At 27.1% G+C, this 18,039-nt stretch overlaps 1 protein-coding gene across 4 annotated transcripts in view; it reads left to right on the forward strand.

The window, feature by feature from the left end:
• Positions 1–18,039, forward strand: part of LOC100201974 (BRCA2-interacting transcriptional repressor EMSY) — a 68,846-nt gene that overhangs the window by 45,457 nt on the left and 5,350 nt on the right. For 2 of the 4 annotated variants that reach the window (XM_065788933.1, XM_065788932.1), the window contains 3 exons: positions 1,978–4,375; positions 4,452–4,534; positions 8,923–9,002. In XM_065788933.1, the coding sequence (XP_065645005.1) occupies positions 1,978–4,375; positions 4,452–4,534; positions 8,923–9,002 (2,561 nt within the window). Of the gene's footprint in view, positions 1–1,977; positions 4,376–4,436; positions 4,535–8,922; positions 9,003–18,039 lie in introns of all 4 variants that reach the window. The other 2 variants (XM_065788931.1, XM_065788930.1) reach the window with 1 other exon arrangement.

Below are 18,039 nucleotides of genomic sequence, written 5' to 3' on the forward strand. Positions count from 1 at the left end.
TTTAAAAGCATTCGCTACTATTTGGTTATTTGAAAAAACACTTGATTAGTTAAAGATTAAAGTTATGAAGTTAATTTTTAGCATGTATTTTAAAAACTAATTGTTATGCAGAAAAACATGGAAACATACTTAAACAAGAATGTTCTCAAAACATCTTATTGCAGAAAGAATATTCGCAAATACTAAAAACCGCCAAATCTACAAGCAAAGAAATTATATTGGTTAAAAAAATTTGTAAAATCTTTTTACGTTTTGAAAAAGAAGTTTTTAAAAAAGTTTTAGCATGTTGAGTTTATCATTAAAAAAACTTAATATAATTTAATAAAATATTATTAGACATTATTATAAAATATTTATAAAATCATCATTAATTGCAAAAATTAGAAATATTTATAATTGTGAAAATTTATTATTAAACTCTTTTGCTACCAGCCACTATAATCAATAAACAACAACAAGAAAGCAAAGTGTTGAAGACAATTGTTTTTATAAATAATAAATCCAAATTCGTTACAAATATAATAATTTTTTTTTTAAACTTCTTACTTACCTAAATTCTTATACGCTTCTACAAGTTAAGTTTACAGTTGAAATACTAAAGCCACTCAAGGACGTAATAATCGATTATATATAATATTATTATTTCTTATATTTAATAATAATTTTATTATTATTATTTAATAATATTTTATATTATTAAATAATAATAATAAAATTATTAGTTTTTTTAAAGTTTTTTTCTCTCATGTATTTCTTAACTTTGTAAAGTGATTTTTTATAACTACACAATATGGCTCTTATTTGTTATTACTTTTGTAGAGAATTAATTAAACTTTAAGAACAAAAAAAATTATGTGTCTAGAATTTTAATTTTTGGTTAAATTTTTACCGCAGCTTGCGGTAAAGATTTAACAAAAATCAAAAGCCGCTTTTAGCATCAACTTGCTTGCAGTTGTGTCAGAGTCTAAATTTAAGTATTTATTTTTTCATTTTTAAATTTGTTCCTTTTTTGAATCATCTTTCGTATTTTAATATAGTTTTGTAAATATTAAAACAAATTCAAAAAAATTTAAAAGCTGGTTTTTATTATTCGAATATTTGGTATTCGAAAGGAAATCCAGATATCCGACTATCTGGTTAACCGGTGAAATCACTACCAGATAGATCCGGGAGCAGCTCCAAATATATATATTTATATATATATATATATATATATATATATATATATATATATATATTTATATATATGTATATATTTATATATATGTATATATTTATATATATGTATATATTTATATATATGTATATATTTATATATATGTATATATTTATATATATAAAATTACTTTAATATAAATATGTATATATATACATATATATATATCTAAAATACTTTAATATATATATATATATATATATATATATATATATATATATATATATATATATATATATATATATATATATTATATATATATATATATTATATATATATATTATATATATATATATATATATGTATATATATATATACATATATATATCTAAAATACTTTTATATATATATATATATATATATATATATATAAAATACTTTATATATATATATAAAATACTTTAATATATGTATATATATATATATTATATATATTTTATATATATATATAAAATACTTTAATATATGTATATATATATATATATATATAAAATACTTTAATATATATATATATATAATACTTTAATATATATATATATATATATATATATATATATATATATATATATATATATATATATATATATATATAATACTTTAATATATACATATATATATATATATATAAAAAATACTATAATATATATATATATATATATATATATATATATATATATATATATATATATATATATATATAATACTTTATTTTATATATATGTATATATATATATATATTATATATGTATATGTAATTACAGTTTCTCCTGCAACTGCTGATGATTTAGAAAAAAAAAGAAAAAATTTGCTGAATGTAAAAACTCCTCCTTTAATGCTCAACAAATCAATTACAAGTTCTCTGAAACCTTCGAATCAAAGTACATCTGTATCGATGAAATCTATTATAAAAAATAAATCAGTTATGCCGTCGCCCTTTATATTATCAAATACAATTACAAGTACTTCTATTTCACCTGTAAAACAATCCCCCACACAGCACAAGGAAAGCCCAATAAAAATTCAAACAAGTGCTACTTTATCACCTGTTTCGACTGTAGTTTCCTTTAGTACTAGTACTAATTTAGAAACATCAATAAATTTGCAGCCATGTAACTTAACATCAGTAAAAATGGTTACTACCACTGAGACAATCAATAATAATCATATTACTTCTCTTTCTTCTTCAAGTTATCTCACAAACTGTTTCCCTCAAAAGATAAAATTTAAAACACCGTTATCTAAATTTAAATTAAAGCCTGCAAAGTATAAGCCTATGACAACGATGCAACGAGTTGCTCCTTCCATTAGCCAACTAAACGAAACTAATGCCTTAGGAAGTTTATCTCAACTTTCGACCTCTCTTAGTCCAAGTATGTCTGTCAAAGTTGTTCAACTTGCTAAAACAAACAGCAGTCCTATTTTATCAAGTGTTAATAGATCTGCGATGTCTGAAAATAAAAATCCAATACAAAGCGCTGTTACATTTAATAGTATTGCCACAAGTTTATCTCAGCAAATGAAAGCTGTGTCTGCCTCACAGTTACCATCATCTGTAATGTCTGCATTGCCAAAAGGTGCATTGCCATCAAAATCTATGCCTCTCACTACAGGGTTTAAAATGATTGCTGTAACTACTGTTGTTCAAGGTACAACTCAGGTAAAAACTGTTTATATAGCGACTCCAATAATGTCACTTTCAAAATCACTTACCCCAACAACTGCTGCTTCTATAACAACTAACATATCTACACAATGTTTAAAGCGAATACCTAGTTCTGCTGCATCTAACATACAGTCAGTTGTTGCTTGTTCTACAAATCCTTCTACAATAACTTATCATGGTAAGTCTACTCAAATATCTTCCATAACTCCAAATAATATTACATCACCTACTTCTTTTCTCGGAAAAACACTTCAAGTCTCTCCCAAGGGATTGGGAAGTTTAAAAACTACCTTAGTTGGGCATGCACAAAGTTTGAAATTATTTACAGCTGTTTCAAAAAGTAATAGAGCACAGTTTTCAAATGTAAATTTGACTAAGAGCACTACTTTGTTACCAGGAACTAATTTAGGAAACAACTTAGTGAGTTCAGTTTCATTGCAACATAATCAACTGAGAAATATTCAGTTAAAATCCCCTGAAGTAAAAAAATTTCTCTCACCCACAAATCACCTTGATATTGCCACAATCGATTCCATGAAAGTTCTCCATAAATTATACTCTTCTGATAATAGTGTTAATAAGTTATGCTCACCAGATATAGAAACAGAACAAATAACTGCTTCTGCATCAGCAGATACAGACGATATGGCTTTTTTAAATGCTGGCGAAAAGTTTTTAGAACAGTTGTCTGCGAAAATGACTAATACCTCACCAGGTATATCTAAAAATGGGTTTTTATTTACTAGTTCGAATGATCAATTTGATTCTAATTCAAAAGATGGTTTAACCAATGAAAATAAAAATGTTTCTGTTGTTATTTCTAAAATTACTAATATAATTGAAAACAGTATGACTTCTATTTCTAATACACTTGTAAATAATACATCACAGTTTAGTAATATGTTTTCAGGTTCCTATTGTGATTCTGTTAATTCCCAAAAAGCAATTAATGCTGAGAGCTCTGTAGGTTTTAAATCTCATATCAATAAATCTATGGATTTATGTATTTCAGAAGTTCCTGTAACATGTTTAGACAAAATAGACTTTCACAACTCCTACAGTAATGGTATTTCAGTAACAGACTTTAATCAAAGAGCAAATAGTTCATTGCATATGTCAGTGCTTGAATCACCAATTAAACAATCAACAGTATTTACAAACAGTTTGCATAACAATTTAATATCAATAAATAGTTTAAATTTTCCAAAAACTTCTTCAAAAGAAATTCATTCAACACAAACAGTTCCTCTAAGCAATAGCTTTGATATTGGATCAACATTTAAAAAGCTCGCTTGCAGTGAAAAAGATTCTATAGTTTTGCCTCATTTATCACAACTACTGCCAAATTTGCCTATAATGGCTACTTCTAAAGTTTTATCATATAATAATAAAGAACCTGAAATAAAAAAAAGGAAAATGCCTTCTCAAGAATCATCAGATCTTTCCTCTCTTGTTCCAGCACGAACACAAGCCAGCTGGATAAGAGGTGCCGCAAAGTAAGGAGTTTTAATAATTTTTAATTCATTTTTTTAAATTTTAAATAATTATAATCAACAGTATTTTTATTATTAGTTTGCTACAGCGTGTTAGTAGGTTTCGTGGACCTGCAAAACAGAAAGGCGAGATGAATGCAGCATCATGGTTTACAAAACCAGGTTTGATTTTTTACATAAAAACTCATTTTTAATGCATATAAATATTTGTTTGTTTACATGTTTATAGTTAAATGTATTTTTCTGTTTTTTTTTTACTTCTATTAAAAAGTCTTCTATGTTCTATTAACATTACTTCTAACATGTCCACAAGCATCATCAATAACATTTTCTAAATTCACAATTTTTTTGTGCAGTTTTTTAAAATATAAAAATTTAAATTCATGTTTTTTATTATACACAAAAATTAAATTATAATATGGGTAATTATTCCTAATTTTTCAATTCTCACAAATATTTTGTATTAAGTTTTTAGTATCTGCATTAATAAAATATTAGTATATAACATTGTTTTATATCTATCATCTATAGTATGGTTTATAATTATCATAATATGGTTTTATATCTATCATCTGGTTCAGCCAATCGCTGTATCACTTTTTAATTTAAATAAAATTTCAATTTTTTTTTTTAATCTATTTCAATTTTCGATTTCAACTTTTTCATTTTCAATTTAAATAAAAATTTATTTATAATAATAATTTAACTAAAGTTATGAATATTTGCAAGCAATAGAAGAAATATTTGTTAAATATTTTATGCCCAGTCATGATTTTCTTCAAAATTAAAAATTGAAAACTGAAATTTTACATGATAATTTCAATCATATAGTTGATCCTTTATAATAATGTGATAGTAATATGGTCATTTGTTAATTAAAAAATCAAAGGCCTCACTAATAATAGAAGATTGATTGGGTAATAGTTGGAGGGATCAGAGCGTTCTTTAGAGTTTTTAAAAATTGGTGCCACAAAAAAAAAAAGATTAACAGCTGTTCAAAAAGGTGATTACCATAGACTTGAAACTGACAAGGAATAAAATTGTATGTATATTTGTGTACATGGTTATATGTTTTCATCAACAACCCTCAGAATCAGGAAAAATAATATCAGTAATAAATTGCCGACTTCAAATTGTTAGAGGTTAGCATCAGGTCAGCAAAAATAATTTGACACAAAGGGGTTACCATAAAACATATAAACAAAGTAGGCAATTTTTTGTTGACTTCAAACACTTTAAGGTTTATAAGATAGTCAATATATTTACTAAAGTCCCTGGCTGCAGGCTATTTCAGTGCAATGTCAGAGATGTTATCTAAACACGCATTCATAGTTAAATATCGAATAGATTACAATCTTGAGAAGAAGAACTATTTAAAAAAAAGTAAAATGTGATTGAGTGAAGAGGCACTAAGCAAAAGCACATTAAAATATTCATAGGATTCCAATCTGATTTCACAACAAATAGGTGAGTTGAAACAAAACTGTATGCCGAAGTTAAGCATGTGACTGTTGGAGTTTTATAATTCAAAAGATAAAAGAGCTAAATTTAATTAAATAGTCTGACTAAGAGTTAACTTCTCCTAGTCTTTGTCTTGAAAAGCAAGGCATAACTAGATTGTACTGGACAGTTTATAAATAACAAGACAATAATGTGGATTTGAGAAGGCACTTTATAAGAATGTATTACATTTATAATGAAAAAACCTCCTTTTTTTTAACTTTGCCATTTATTTATGATTTGAATTGGGTTATCATTTTAAAAATTTAAGTCAGTCAAGTATGTTTTTACTTACCAACCTAAATCCGCAGGAAAAAAAAAGTTTATTTAATCATTTTGTAAATTTATTATTTATTGTTAAATTTATTTTAAATCTTATATTTCTTTTGTTTTACTTTGGTTAAACATAATTCAACCAAGCTTTGAAAGAACTGTAGAAGCAAAAATTTTTAAAGAATTTTACACGCTATTCTCTGGCTTGTCAATCAGAGAAAAATCCAAAATGTTTAAAATGCCGAAAATAACATTTGATGATAGGTTTTTAAAAAATATAGAGCAGAAAATGACATTGCTGGTTTTGCAAACTGATCCATTTCAAATAGAAAGAAATTAGTTTTGCCAGATGCATTAAAGTGCTATGCACTGCATGCATTTAGCTCATCAGCATATGCAGTGAAAAGAATCAAGATTTATTGCTTCATTTTACTTTCATTCCTTATTTCATTTCATTTACATCAATCCATTCATTACAATTCAACCAGAATTTTATCTGTTAGCAAAGCAAAGTATCCTATAGAATATTTCAATCTGCAAACAGAACAAATTATGCTAAATAAAGTATTGAAATCAAGAACATTAAGTTAATCTTTATTAACAACTACTAGGGTAATTTCCATGTGTAATTACTTTGTAATATATTGAGCTTTTATGTTTTATGAACTGAATTTGAAAAAAAAATATATATAGCCATTCTTAAAAATAGTTTTATCCTCTTTGTGTGCTGATTTTTAAAATTATGGCAGCTAAAATTGCTACACTGAATTAACAATAACCGTTTTAAATTGAATTGCTTTTTATTTTGTTCAATACAAAAAACTACTAAAAATATTTAAAGTTTTTTCAAGTTTTGCTTTCAATTTCAATTTATATAATAAAGTTTTTTTTTTTAATGTTTTATCTGCATTCATCATTCATATTTAAATTTACATAACCGACAAAAAGTTTTAGGCAGGCTAGGAATTTTTAGAAATAAGCAAATAAACAAACATTTTCAAGTCTAATTTATACTTTATTTAATATGTTTACAAAAACTAAATATTATTATACATTTTTGATCAATAATTTCCAATTTTAACTTGCGTTTTCTAGTTGTACTCGTACCAGTTTTGAATTGTCAAAATAATCAGTTATTCAGTATATAACCCACTGTTAAGAAGTTATTAATACCTTTGTGTGTGGTATACTTTTTTGTAGTAAAAAGAAAAATAACGAGCACAGAATTTTGATATTTATAATTTGGCAAAAGTTGTCTAAAAATTTGTAAACGAAAGGAATTAAACATTGCTGAAAGAGAAAGAATTCAAGTTTATCATGAAAAAGGTTATTCACAAGTCAAAATTTCAAAAAAAATTAAAATTTCAAGATGTTGTGTCCAAAGAACATTACAACGACACAAAGAAACTGGTAAGAATGCAACTTGAAAATGTACTGGAAGGCCTAAAAAAACTAATAAATTACAAGATAGAGAAATAAAAAAGATTTGTTTATCAAATAGAAGGTACACTGCCGAAAAAATAAGGTCTGTGTACAATCAATTTAATGATCTTGAAATTAGCACTTCCAATGTGAAGAATCGATTGAAGAAATTTGGCTTGCATGGGTATGTAGCTGCTCGTAAACCATTATTAAAACCAATTAATAAGAAAAAAGGCTAAATTGGGCTAAAAATCATCAACATAGGTCAATTGAAGAATGGAAAAATGTCCTTTGGACAGATGAATCCAAGTTTGAAGTTTTTGGTTCAAAAGGTCATGTTTTCGTGTGAAGATTTCCAGGGGAAAGGTATTCGGAAGAATGTTTAATACCCACTGTGAAACATGGGGGTGGATCTGTGGTGGTTTGGGGATGTTTTGGTTGGGGTAATATTGGAAACCTACACAAAACTAAAGAAATTATGACAAGAGGTGTACAAAGACATTTTAGAACATCAAATGCTGCCTTCTGGTGAGAAGTTATTTTCCGATCAGTATGTTTTTATGCACGATAATGACCCGAAACATACCAGCAAAATCTGCAAAACAGATCTTCAAAGCCATGAAATAAAAAATAATGGAATGGCCACCACAATCACCAGATCTTAATCCGATTGAGTTGTTGTGGGAAGAACTTGGTAGGAATGTGCAAGAAGAACAGCCATCTTCACTGAAAGACCTTTAGCACAATTATTGCAAATATTGCAAGTTAAATGGAACGCAATACAACTTTGAAGACTGTCTAAATTGATTGATCGTATACGGAGGATCTGTACAGCTGTAATACAGAATAAAGGTGGTTATTTTGACGAATCAAAAATTTAATTAAAATGCTAGTTAAAATTAGAAATTATTGATCAAAAATGTATAGTAATATTTAGTTTTTGTAAACATATTTATTAAATTATAAATTAGACTTCAAAAAGTTTGTTTATTTACTTATTTCTAAAATTTCCCAGCCTGACTCAAACCTTTTGTTGGTAGTGTATATTATAAAGATATATTATAAAGTTCCTTTTTTTGATTTGTAAATTATATTTGCAACAATTTTTAATCAAAAGATTTCATTTAATCAAGGAATCATTTAGTTGAGACTGTGGTTAGTACCTGCCATTTACTTGAACCGCAGACGCAGATAAATGTAATATAACAATAACAACATTTTTTTATGAAGAAGCACTTCAGTGCTTTTAAATTTGTGCATCAGTAATAGTGGGTTATGTCATACTAAATAATATTTACATAATTTCGCCTATATATTTATATGTAGATTATGAAAATGATAATTTATGTATTTAGTTGATCCAAATGAAGCACCTGGATATTATCGTGTAATTAAGACACCAATGGACTTTGGAAAAATAAAACGCAAGTTAGAAGTAATACATTTTTTTCTTAATTTAGAAATATATATTTTTTAAAGTTTTAAGTTTAACTATTAAGTCACAGTTTATTATTATTATTAAGTTTATTATTAGTTTTAAGTGTTGAAAGAAAAAGTGTAAAAGTTTGTAAAAGAAAGTATAAATTTTTTGAAAATCCTATCATTAGTGTATCATTTATCATAAATTTTTTGAAATTATTATCCTATCATTAGTGTATCATTATATGAGCATAACGTCAACAGTGACATTTCATACAAATTTGAGTATGCAGTTGTGTGTGTGTGATTGTATGCGGTTGTGTATCACAGTATGTCAGATTTAAGTTATGCAGTTGTGTCACTTTTAATTACTTCAACTTTTGTCCAACACTATTGTGTTGTCTAAAAGCAAAAACCGTTAAATTAATTGCAAATAAAACATTTTTTAAATTACCACAAAAATGAAAACTTAATTGACTTATCTTGAAGCAGGCTGTGTTTGTTTTTATTTTTCTAATATTTGATACTGTTTTCGTTTTTTAATTTACTTGTTTTATTTGTTTGTTTTTTTTTTGTTTTTTTTATATTTTTGTTTTATTGACTATGGAGTGCGTATAAATTGACTAAAATAGGTAGAACATGCAAGGAGTTTTGCTAATCGACTCAGGGTTTTGACTAGGGCAGGCAATTATTTTAATTTTTTTTTAAAAACATTTCTTATCTTGTTTTAATATTTTTTTATGTTAACAAAATATGGACTGTTTATTTTGAAAGTGGTTTAAGTTCATTTTTCAAAAAAAGTTAGACATCACATAGCTTACATTTAACTTAGTGGGCACTTTTTATTTATAAACAATTTACAGTTAGTATTTAAACATATCCATATACTTTGATTAATTTAAAATTTGTTAATAAATGAGATTGCATAACAATTGATTATAAAAATGGTGTCCATAAGTCCATTTTTTTAAGAGTTACTCATAAAGCACTTATAAAAAGTTTATCTTCTGTGGCTAACGGTTTAAAAACCATTAGCTACAGAAGTGCTTAATATTGCATGTTTTAACATGTCCCGAGAATTTGTGTGATTGCAAATCAACAAAATATTTGTCTAAAATGCATTGTTATCAGTATTATTTTGACAGTATCGAAATGAAGTCCCGATATTTAAATTTAATATATTTTTTACAATTATTTACTTTTATTCTATAAAAAATGGATAATTTCATATTAACATCAGATAGTGATACAGGTAGGAAGTAATAATAAATCAGTATTTTACTATAGTTTAAGATATTTATTTTATTCTATTTTAAATATAAAATCACACAGAAATAAAGCCCATGAATATAAACAAAAGAAGAGTCTTACAATCGGAGGATGAGGATAATTCCACTAATAAGAACACATATAAGAAAATTACAAAAAGAAGAAGAATTATATAGCTGGAATGTACATCAGATGAGGATGATGTTTCATATAGCCAAAACTTCGATTCTGCAAAAGAAAATAAAGGACAATATGTCCAAAGAAAAATTAAAGTAAAATTAAGCAAAATTCCGGACAAGAATATTGTACAAAAAACGGTAAAATTATTCCAGAAAAAAATTTGAAAATAAAAATTGTAACTGTTCAAAAAAATGTGTAGAACGTATTAATGAAGCAGAACCTAAAATAATTTTTCAACAATTTTGGAATATGAGCGACTTTGATAAACAAAACTTATTTCTCTATGAAAGTGTTCATAGTTATCTTGTAAAAAGAAGAAGGCCAAGAAATTATGCGGGAACTTTGAGGACTAATGTGTATAAATTTCACTTGAGCACTCCTCATAAATATATCTACGAGACGGATTGATCGCATCTTAAAAGCAAAAGATATTCCAAAAGACATGCGTGGGAGAAAAGATGGTTCTTGCAGGAGAATTAGTGAACTCGCAATAAAATTTGTTAAAGAACACATAAAAAGTTTTCCGGCTTTTGAGAGTCATTACACTTGATCCCAAAATCCAGAACGAAAGTATTTGAACCCTGAATTGAACATAAACAAAATGTTTAATTTATACTTAGAAAAATGTGCGGAAATTAATTAAATTGCAGTTAATGAATAGACATACAGGAAAATCTTTAAAAAAGATTTTAAGTTATATTTCCATCAACTACCCAAAGGCACGTGTGAAAGATGTGATTTCTCTAACATGAAAATTCAGACAACAAACAGTGACGAAGGAAATGCGACTCTTGTACAAAGTCATGATGTTCACTTGAAAAATGCCGAATTAGCAAAAAAAGCTTTACAAGAAGATAAAATTCTAGCAACAGAAAATCCAGAAAGGTATTTTGCCTTTTCTTTCGATTTACAAAAAGCGTTACCACATCCAAAATTATCCGTTTTGATCGCATATTATAAGCAGAATATGTATTTTTTAAACGAGGGATTCCATAATTTTCATGGCAGTAAAGTTTTTATGTATGTGTGCGACAAAATTACTGCTTCTATAAGAACCCAGGAAATTGCATCTTGTTGCCTGAGACATTTACAAAATGTAACAACTCAAAATCATGTTTTAGCTTACAGTGATATGTGCACTGGGCAAAATCGAAATATTCAAATGTTTAATGGACAACTCTTAACCACATTAAATCATTAATGTGGTTAAGAGTTGTCCAGTTCTCGAAAAATAACATTAAAATCATCAATCATTAATTATGGCTTTCTGGGCATTCGTATTTACCAAACGATGCAGGTTTTGGTGTTATAGAAATGGCATTACGAAAAAGAATTTCTTGTACACTCCTGAGGATTATTATGAGATTATAAAACAATGTTGACGAAATAATAAGTTTAATTTGTACAAAATGAAGCGTGAGAATTTTATTTCAACAAAGTATCTAGAAAATGCAATTCAAAAAAAATACTGAAGGAGAAAAGGTAAACTGGCTGAAAATATGTTGGCTGAGGTTTTGTAAAAGTGCACCATATACTATTTCATATAAAACATCGAAGGAGGATATGGAATTTAAGACTTAAGACTTATCACCAACCGTTCGAGGGAGGCCACTAAAATTTGAAAGAATTGCACTAAAGTCCTTGTATATAAATGCCAGACCCATTACGCACAAATATAAGGATATGATGCAGTTATTGCCTTATATACCTCCTGTGCATCATAAATATTTCAAAACACTTCCACATAATGAGCCTACATAAAAACCAGTAACTAATGTTAAGCTCGTTTAACGTTGAGAACTAAAAAGACACTATTTTATTTCTTGTTATTATTCTTTTTATAAAGAAAATCAGAACAAAACAATTTATTTCAAGTGGAAATTCATTTTTGATTATTGAAATTTATTTATTTTTACAATTCAATAATTACAAAAGTGTTACAAGTCTATTTACGACCCTGAAAGATTATTATTTATTTATTATTAGTTATTTTAGCTAAATTCACATGCAAGTCATTTATGTAATCAAATTACACATTTCTAAATTTGTAGAGACATTGACAAACTTAGTACAATTTATGCATATTTTTTAATCTACTAAAATGCTAACCTTTAAACATCTCAAAAGCAGAAAGCATATTCGATTTTCTTTCTGTCGAGGTAATCCCTAATATGCTCAATTATATTCAAAACTGGACTCTGGGGAGGCCAGGTCATCAATTCCAGTACTCCTTCCTCTGCCATTTTATTTAAATAATTTTTTGCCACTCGGGAACAATGTTTTTGGTCATCCTGCTGTAGAATAAAATTATGACCTATTAGTCTCATTCCGGATGACACAGCATGGTGCCTAAGGATATCCACATAACGTTCCCCGGTGAGTTGCCCCCCTATTTTGATCAAATCACCTACTCCAGATGAAGATAAACAGCCCCAAACTTGTAAAGAGCCTCCTCTGTGTTTAATAGTAGGGTTTAAACACTCTGGCTGATAGGCTTCTTTAATTCTTCTTCAAACATATTGGCGTCCTTTTGTTATAAAACTTTTGAATTTAGACTCATTGGTGTACAGAACCCAATTAAACATTTCCTGGGCCCAATCTTTGTGTTGTTTTGCATATTTAAGTTGTTTTTCTTTATTGCCACACCGTAATAATGGTTTTCGAATTGCAACACACCCATTTTTTTCCCAGTTGCTGTGTTGATGTCTTTTGCCAGCTCGATTGATGCTTTTTTTGCATTTCTTAAAGATAGGGTTTTTAAATATTTGTCATCTTTTGTTAGCTTAGGAGGTCTACATGTTTTCTTTCTATCTTCAAAGGAGCCAGTTTCTCTGATTTCTGTAACAGCATTCTTTGAATATTCTGTTTTGATTGTAGTTATTATGACACATTGTTTTAATAAATAAACCAGCAAATCCCTCATGTTTCCTCGTCAATTATGTTTATTTATTCAAAAGAATATATTTTTTCAACTTTTCTTATATATTATTAAACTTAAGTATGCTTTAAAAAAATTACATAGGAAAAAAATTGTAAATACGTTTAAGTATACAAGTGGTCTAAAACTTATTCACAGTACTGTATATGTATGTATGTGTGTATACATATATATGCATATATATACAGGTTTCCACAAAAATGGTGGCTTATAGCCTGTGCTTTTCTCCACACCTGTGTAAGTCAGTTTACATGGGCAAAATAAAGTCTGCGCATAATATAAACTTTGTAGTTGAAAAAATGTTAAATATGTTCATCTAGTTATTATTTTAAAACTCCTCACATAATGTAATTTCAACATGGATGAAAAAAACTTCAAGTTTATAACTGTTTCTTTTTTAGATCAAAAAATATAGTTTGTGCTAAAAAAAATTTTCACAAATGTAATACTATGTTTGAAAAAATTAAAAAAAGTAATTTAAAAAATCAAACTGTTTTTTTCAAACAGCGATAACTATTTCGTATAACTCATCTGTATTAAGTTAAATAATTAGTATGTTGAAATGCAGACGAAATATAAGAATGCTTTGGAAAAAAAATTAACATGTTTAAGTTTAACAAATTTTAATTGAGAGTAAAGAAACAAATCATTAAAAAAAAAATACAAATTTTCGCTCTAAGCGAAAACAAAAAGTAAAAAAGTAAAATCTTTAATTTTCAACTCGTTTAGTAAAAGTTAAATTAAATAAGTTTTTTTTTTAAATTTGTTGTTCTCCCTCTTGTTATTATAGTGCTTGTCAAAGTTTTTACATTTGATGAGATTTTTATTCACAGAGAAGAAGAAAAATGAATGAACTGTATTTTTATATTGTTGTTTTATAAAAATGTTGATTATAGTATTTTAATATTTTCACGTGTTTGTTTAAATAGCTAAATTATTAAATAAATATAAAAATTATTTAAAAAAAAAAAAAGTTACAATAAAATAGAAATATTTTTTTAAATATCTGTTTTTTAATCGCTAAAAAAACAAATACATTTCCTGAATAAAAAAGGAACAAAATAAAAATTCTGTAAATATCATAATATTATTTAAGTTTCTAGAAAAATCTAGGTGGGTGGCTATCTAGAAATCTAGAGAGAGAGAGAGATATCAAGATAATAAAAATATGACCCTGTGGCAAAATTATTCACCAAATGCATCAAAATCATTACGTCCTGGTTTTTTGATAAAAGGAACAGAAACTAATCAAGATTTGCTAGACTTTATTGTCCAAAATACTGATATCACACAAGAAGAAGTTAATTCTGAAGGAATGTGTTGTCTGTTTGGCAAAAATTATATTAATGTCAAAATTTATATTCAAGACGCAATGAAGAATTTAAAGTTTAAACAATTTATCATTGGACTAGGAGGTGCATATTATATACTTTATAACAAAATATAACATAACAAAAAATACTGAATGGATAGATGTTAGGAGAGTTAGTGAAGGATTTCCGATTGATTAATCATCAGAAGAAACTTGGATGCTGTATAAAAAGAATGATATTATTTCTACTTAAAATGAAGATTTGTTGCATGAAAAAGACTGACTAAAAAACTACAGACCAAATCTGATCAAAAAGGCATATGTATTACACATTCATACATAAATAGCACTACCTGGTTTTTCTAACTACTGTATCGGTATGATATAGATTATAGACTTTGGGTTAGGAAAAAAAAGACCACTTGATAAACCAATACGTAATGCAAAAGACAAGTTTATTACTAAAATAAAAGAAAACACTGGACTGCGATTAGATATACATCTACAACAGGGTCACAAGGTCATAAATTTTTTTCTTAAGAATTAATATCTACCATAGATCTATCCACTCTTATGTACAAAGACAGCATGTTACTATTACATTCTTTTTTTTACAGTTTTTTGTCAAAGTAAAATTAAAATGGACATTTTTAGGAGTTATAATTGTAGTCAATAATGCTACCCTTAACATTATTACAAATATGCCATTGGCACAAATTAACCACACTCTTCATCAGAGTGCTTCATCACTCAGCTGAGTTAATAAATCTTAATGATGGTTATGGCCTTGGCAAATTCTCGGAGAAAGGTCTGGAAGCAAAAAACAAGTATGAAAGAAACTATTTAAAAGTTCTCTCTCGTAAGACAACACATCTAGAACAACTTTCAGATGCGATGAGTAGTCATTTAGAGAGATTGAACCCTGGTGTTTTAAACCAAATTATCTATTTGCATCCTCCAAAGTTATGCTAGGATTGTGGTTTGAATGAACATACAAGCAGATCTCAAGAGCGTATGTTTTCAAAACCAAAGAGATATTTTGATGAAACGATATTTAAGATTATGAAGTTATTAACATTTTTTATGAAGTTATCAACATCTTTTACTGTTTTTACTTTTTATCTTCAAATATATTTTGCAAGAATGAAATCAAAGAACTCTTTCCTTATAATTTTGTTATACTCTTTCCTTATAGTTTTATTATACAACATTTTTTTGAATCCAACTTTGACAGAATACTTGTTTTAAAGTACTAAACTTCTTATCAATAAATAGTAGAAACCAGACCCCCATATTAATTAAATTTTTTTCTTTAAATATATCTAAAAAATTACCCTTTTAATTGTCATCTAAAAAAGAAATTAACTTTGAGTATTTATTAAAAAATACTAATTTATCAAAAATGCCTAAATATGGTAATTTGAACCCGGTCCACAAATTTGGTTTAATATTAAAAATTTAAATTTTCCTATAACAAGCAAAAGAATATCTTTCCAAAAAGACCTCAATGAGTTTTCTAGAACTTCTTAATTATTAGTTATAATCCTATTTCCAAAATTTAGCCTTTTGGTCCCACTGTGTACAACCCATTTCATCACAATTCCTATTTGACAAACAGAAGTTATGCATGACAAGTTCTGTGCAAAAGAAAGTAGCATCTTGAAGAATTTTAATATATTCAAGATAAAATGTCGAACAAAATGAAATTAAAATACAATATGAAATAATAATACAAGTTTTAATAAAAACATATAAATTTATAACTATACATAGAGACTTAATATTTAGTGTGACCATCTTTATTTACAGTAACATCTTGGAGTCTTTTATTTATACTTTTATACCGATTTTCAATAAATGTGATGGGGATATTATACCATTCTTCTTTTAGAACATTCCAAAGCTCATTTACATTCTTTGGCAACCTTTCCATTTTCTTTCTGTCTAAGTAGTCCCAAACATGTTCGATTATATTCAAATCAGGGCTCTGAGGAGGCCAAGACATGGTTTGAAGCACTCCCTTCTCTTCCAGGTTTGACAAATATTTTTTAACTAGTTTGCAGTATGTTTGGGATGGTTATCCTGTTGTAAGATAAAATAATCCCAGATCAGTTGTTGTCCAGAAGGCACAGTATGATTATTTTAAAAAAAATTTTATTTTTAACCTGTAAACTTATCTGTTATTCTAATGATATGCCCTACCCCTTTTATTGAGATACACCCCCAAACTTGAATATTCCCCCCACCATGTTTGATAGTTGATTCTAGACATGGCTCCTTTAATGCCTCTCCCTTTCTTTGCCTAACATTCTGATGTCTATTCGTCCCAAATATTTGAAATTTAGATTCGTCTGTAAACAATACCTTGTCCTATTGATTTTTCTGCCATTCTTTGTGGTCTCTGGCAAACTTTAATCTTTTTTCTTTACTACCTTTGCGTAGTAAAGGTTTTTTAATAGCTACACAGCCTTTTAATCCAGATTTTATTAATGATCGTCGCACAGTAAATGCATGTACTAAAGTTCCACTAGCTCTTTTAAGATCTTGAATGAGTTCTGCGCTTACTTTCTTGCGATTTTGTAGCGTTATTATTTTTAAAAACTGTTCATCATGTAGGCTCAACTTCTTAGGGCGACCAGACTTCTTTTTATCCACTAAATCACCAGTTTCATTATATTTTTAAACTATTTTTTGAACTGAGGCTTGCAAGCAATTCACATGTTTGGCTATTTTAACTTGACTATAGCCCTCTTCATGTAAAACAATGATGCGATTTCTGTCATTTATTGATATCTTTGAAATTATATTATTAACGAAATCATTAACTAAATTAAATAAATATAGCTTTATTTAAAACAATATCTTAGTTTAATTTTATGAAAACTCGATATTATTACTTATATTTATTTAAATGTACATTTTTTAAAAATTTTCTTAGTGCTACTTTCTTTTGCACAGTACTGTATGTTGTTTAGTGACAACTTCAAAATAATTATCCATTATTTCTTGTGTACAAGAAGCAGCTCTAACAGATGCTAAATTGTGAGTTTTTTCTTGTGAAACTATTTTAAACCATTAGTTCATAAATGCATAAAATCAGTCTTTGCCTCGTCTTCCATTTTTAAATAGATTTGATTGATTTGTACAAAGAAGGTAGCCGCATAGGAAGTCATGACATTATTTCCTTTTAAACCATAATCCCATTTACAAAGGACCTTAAGCAGATGCACCACCATTGACTTTGTTTGCAGCGAGTACAGTTATTGATCCTGATCCCATCAAGCTTGCATTGTTGTTGTTCTTGCAACCTATTAGAGTTAGGTATGGAATGCCATATTTGAATGCAACTTCTCT

Source organism: Hydra vulgaris, chromosome 01 (assembly GCF_038396675.1).
Source record: "Hydra vulgaris chromosome 01, alternate assembly HydraT2T_AEP".
In the NCBI taxonomy this organism is placed as follows: domain Eukaryota; kingdom Metazoa; phylum Cnidaria; class Hydrozoa; order Anthoathecata; family Hydridae; genus Hydra; species Hydra vulgaris.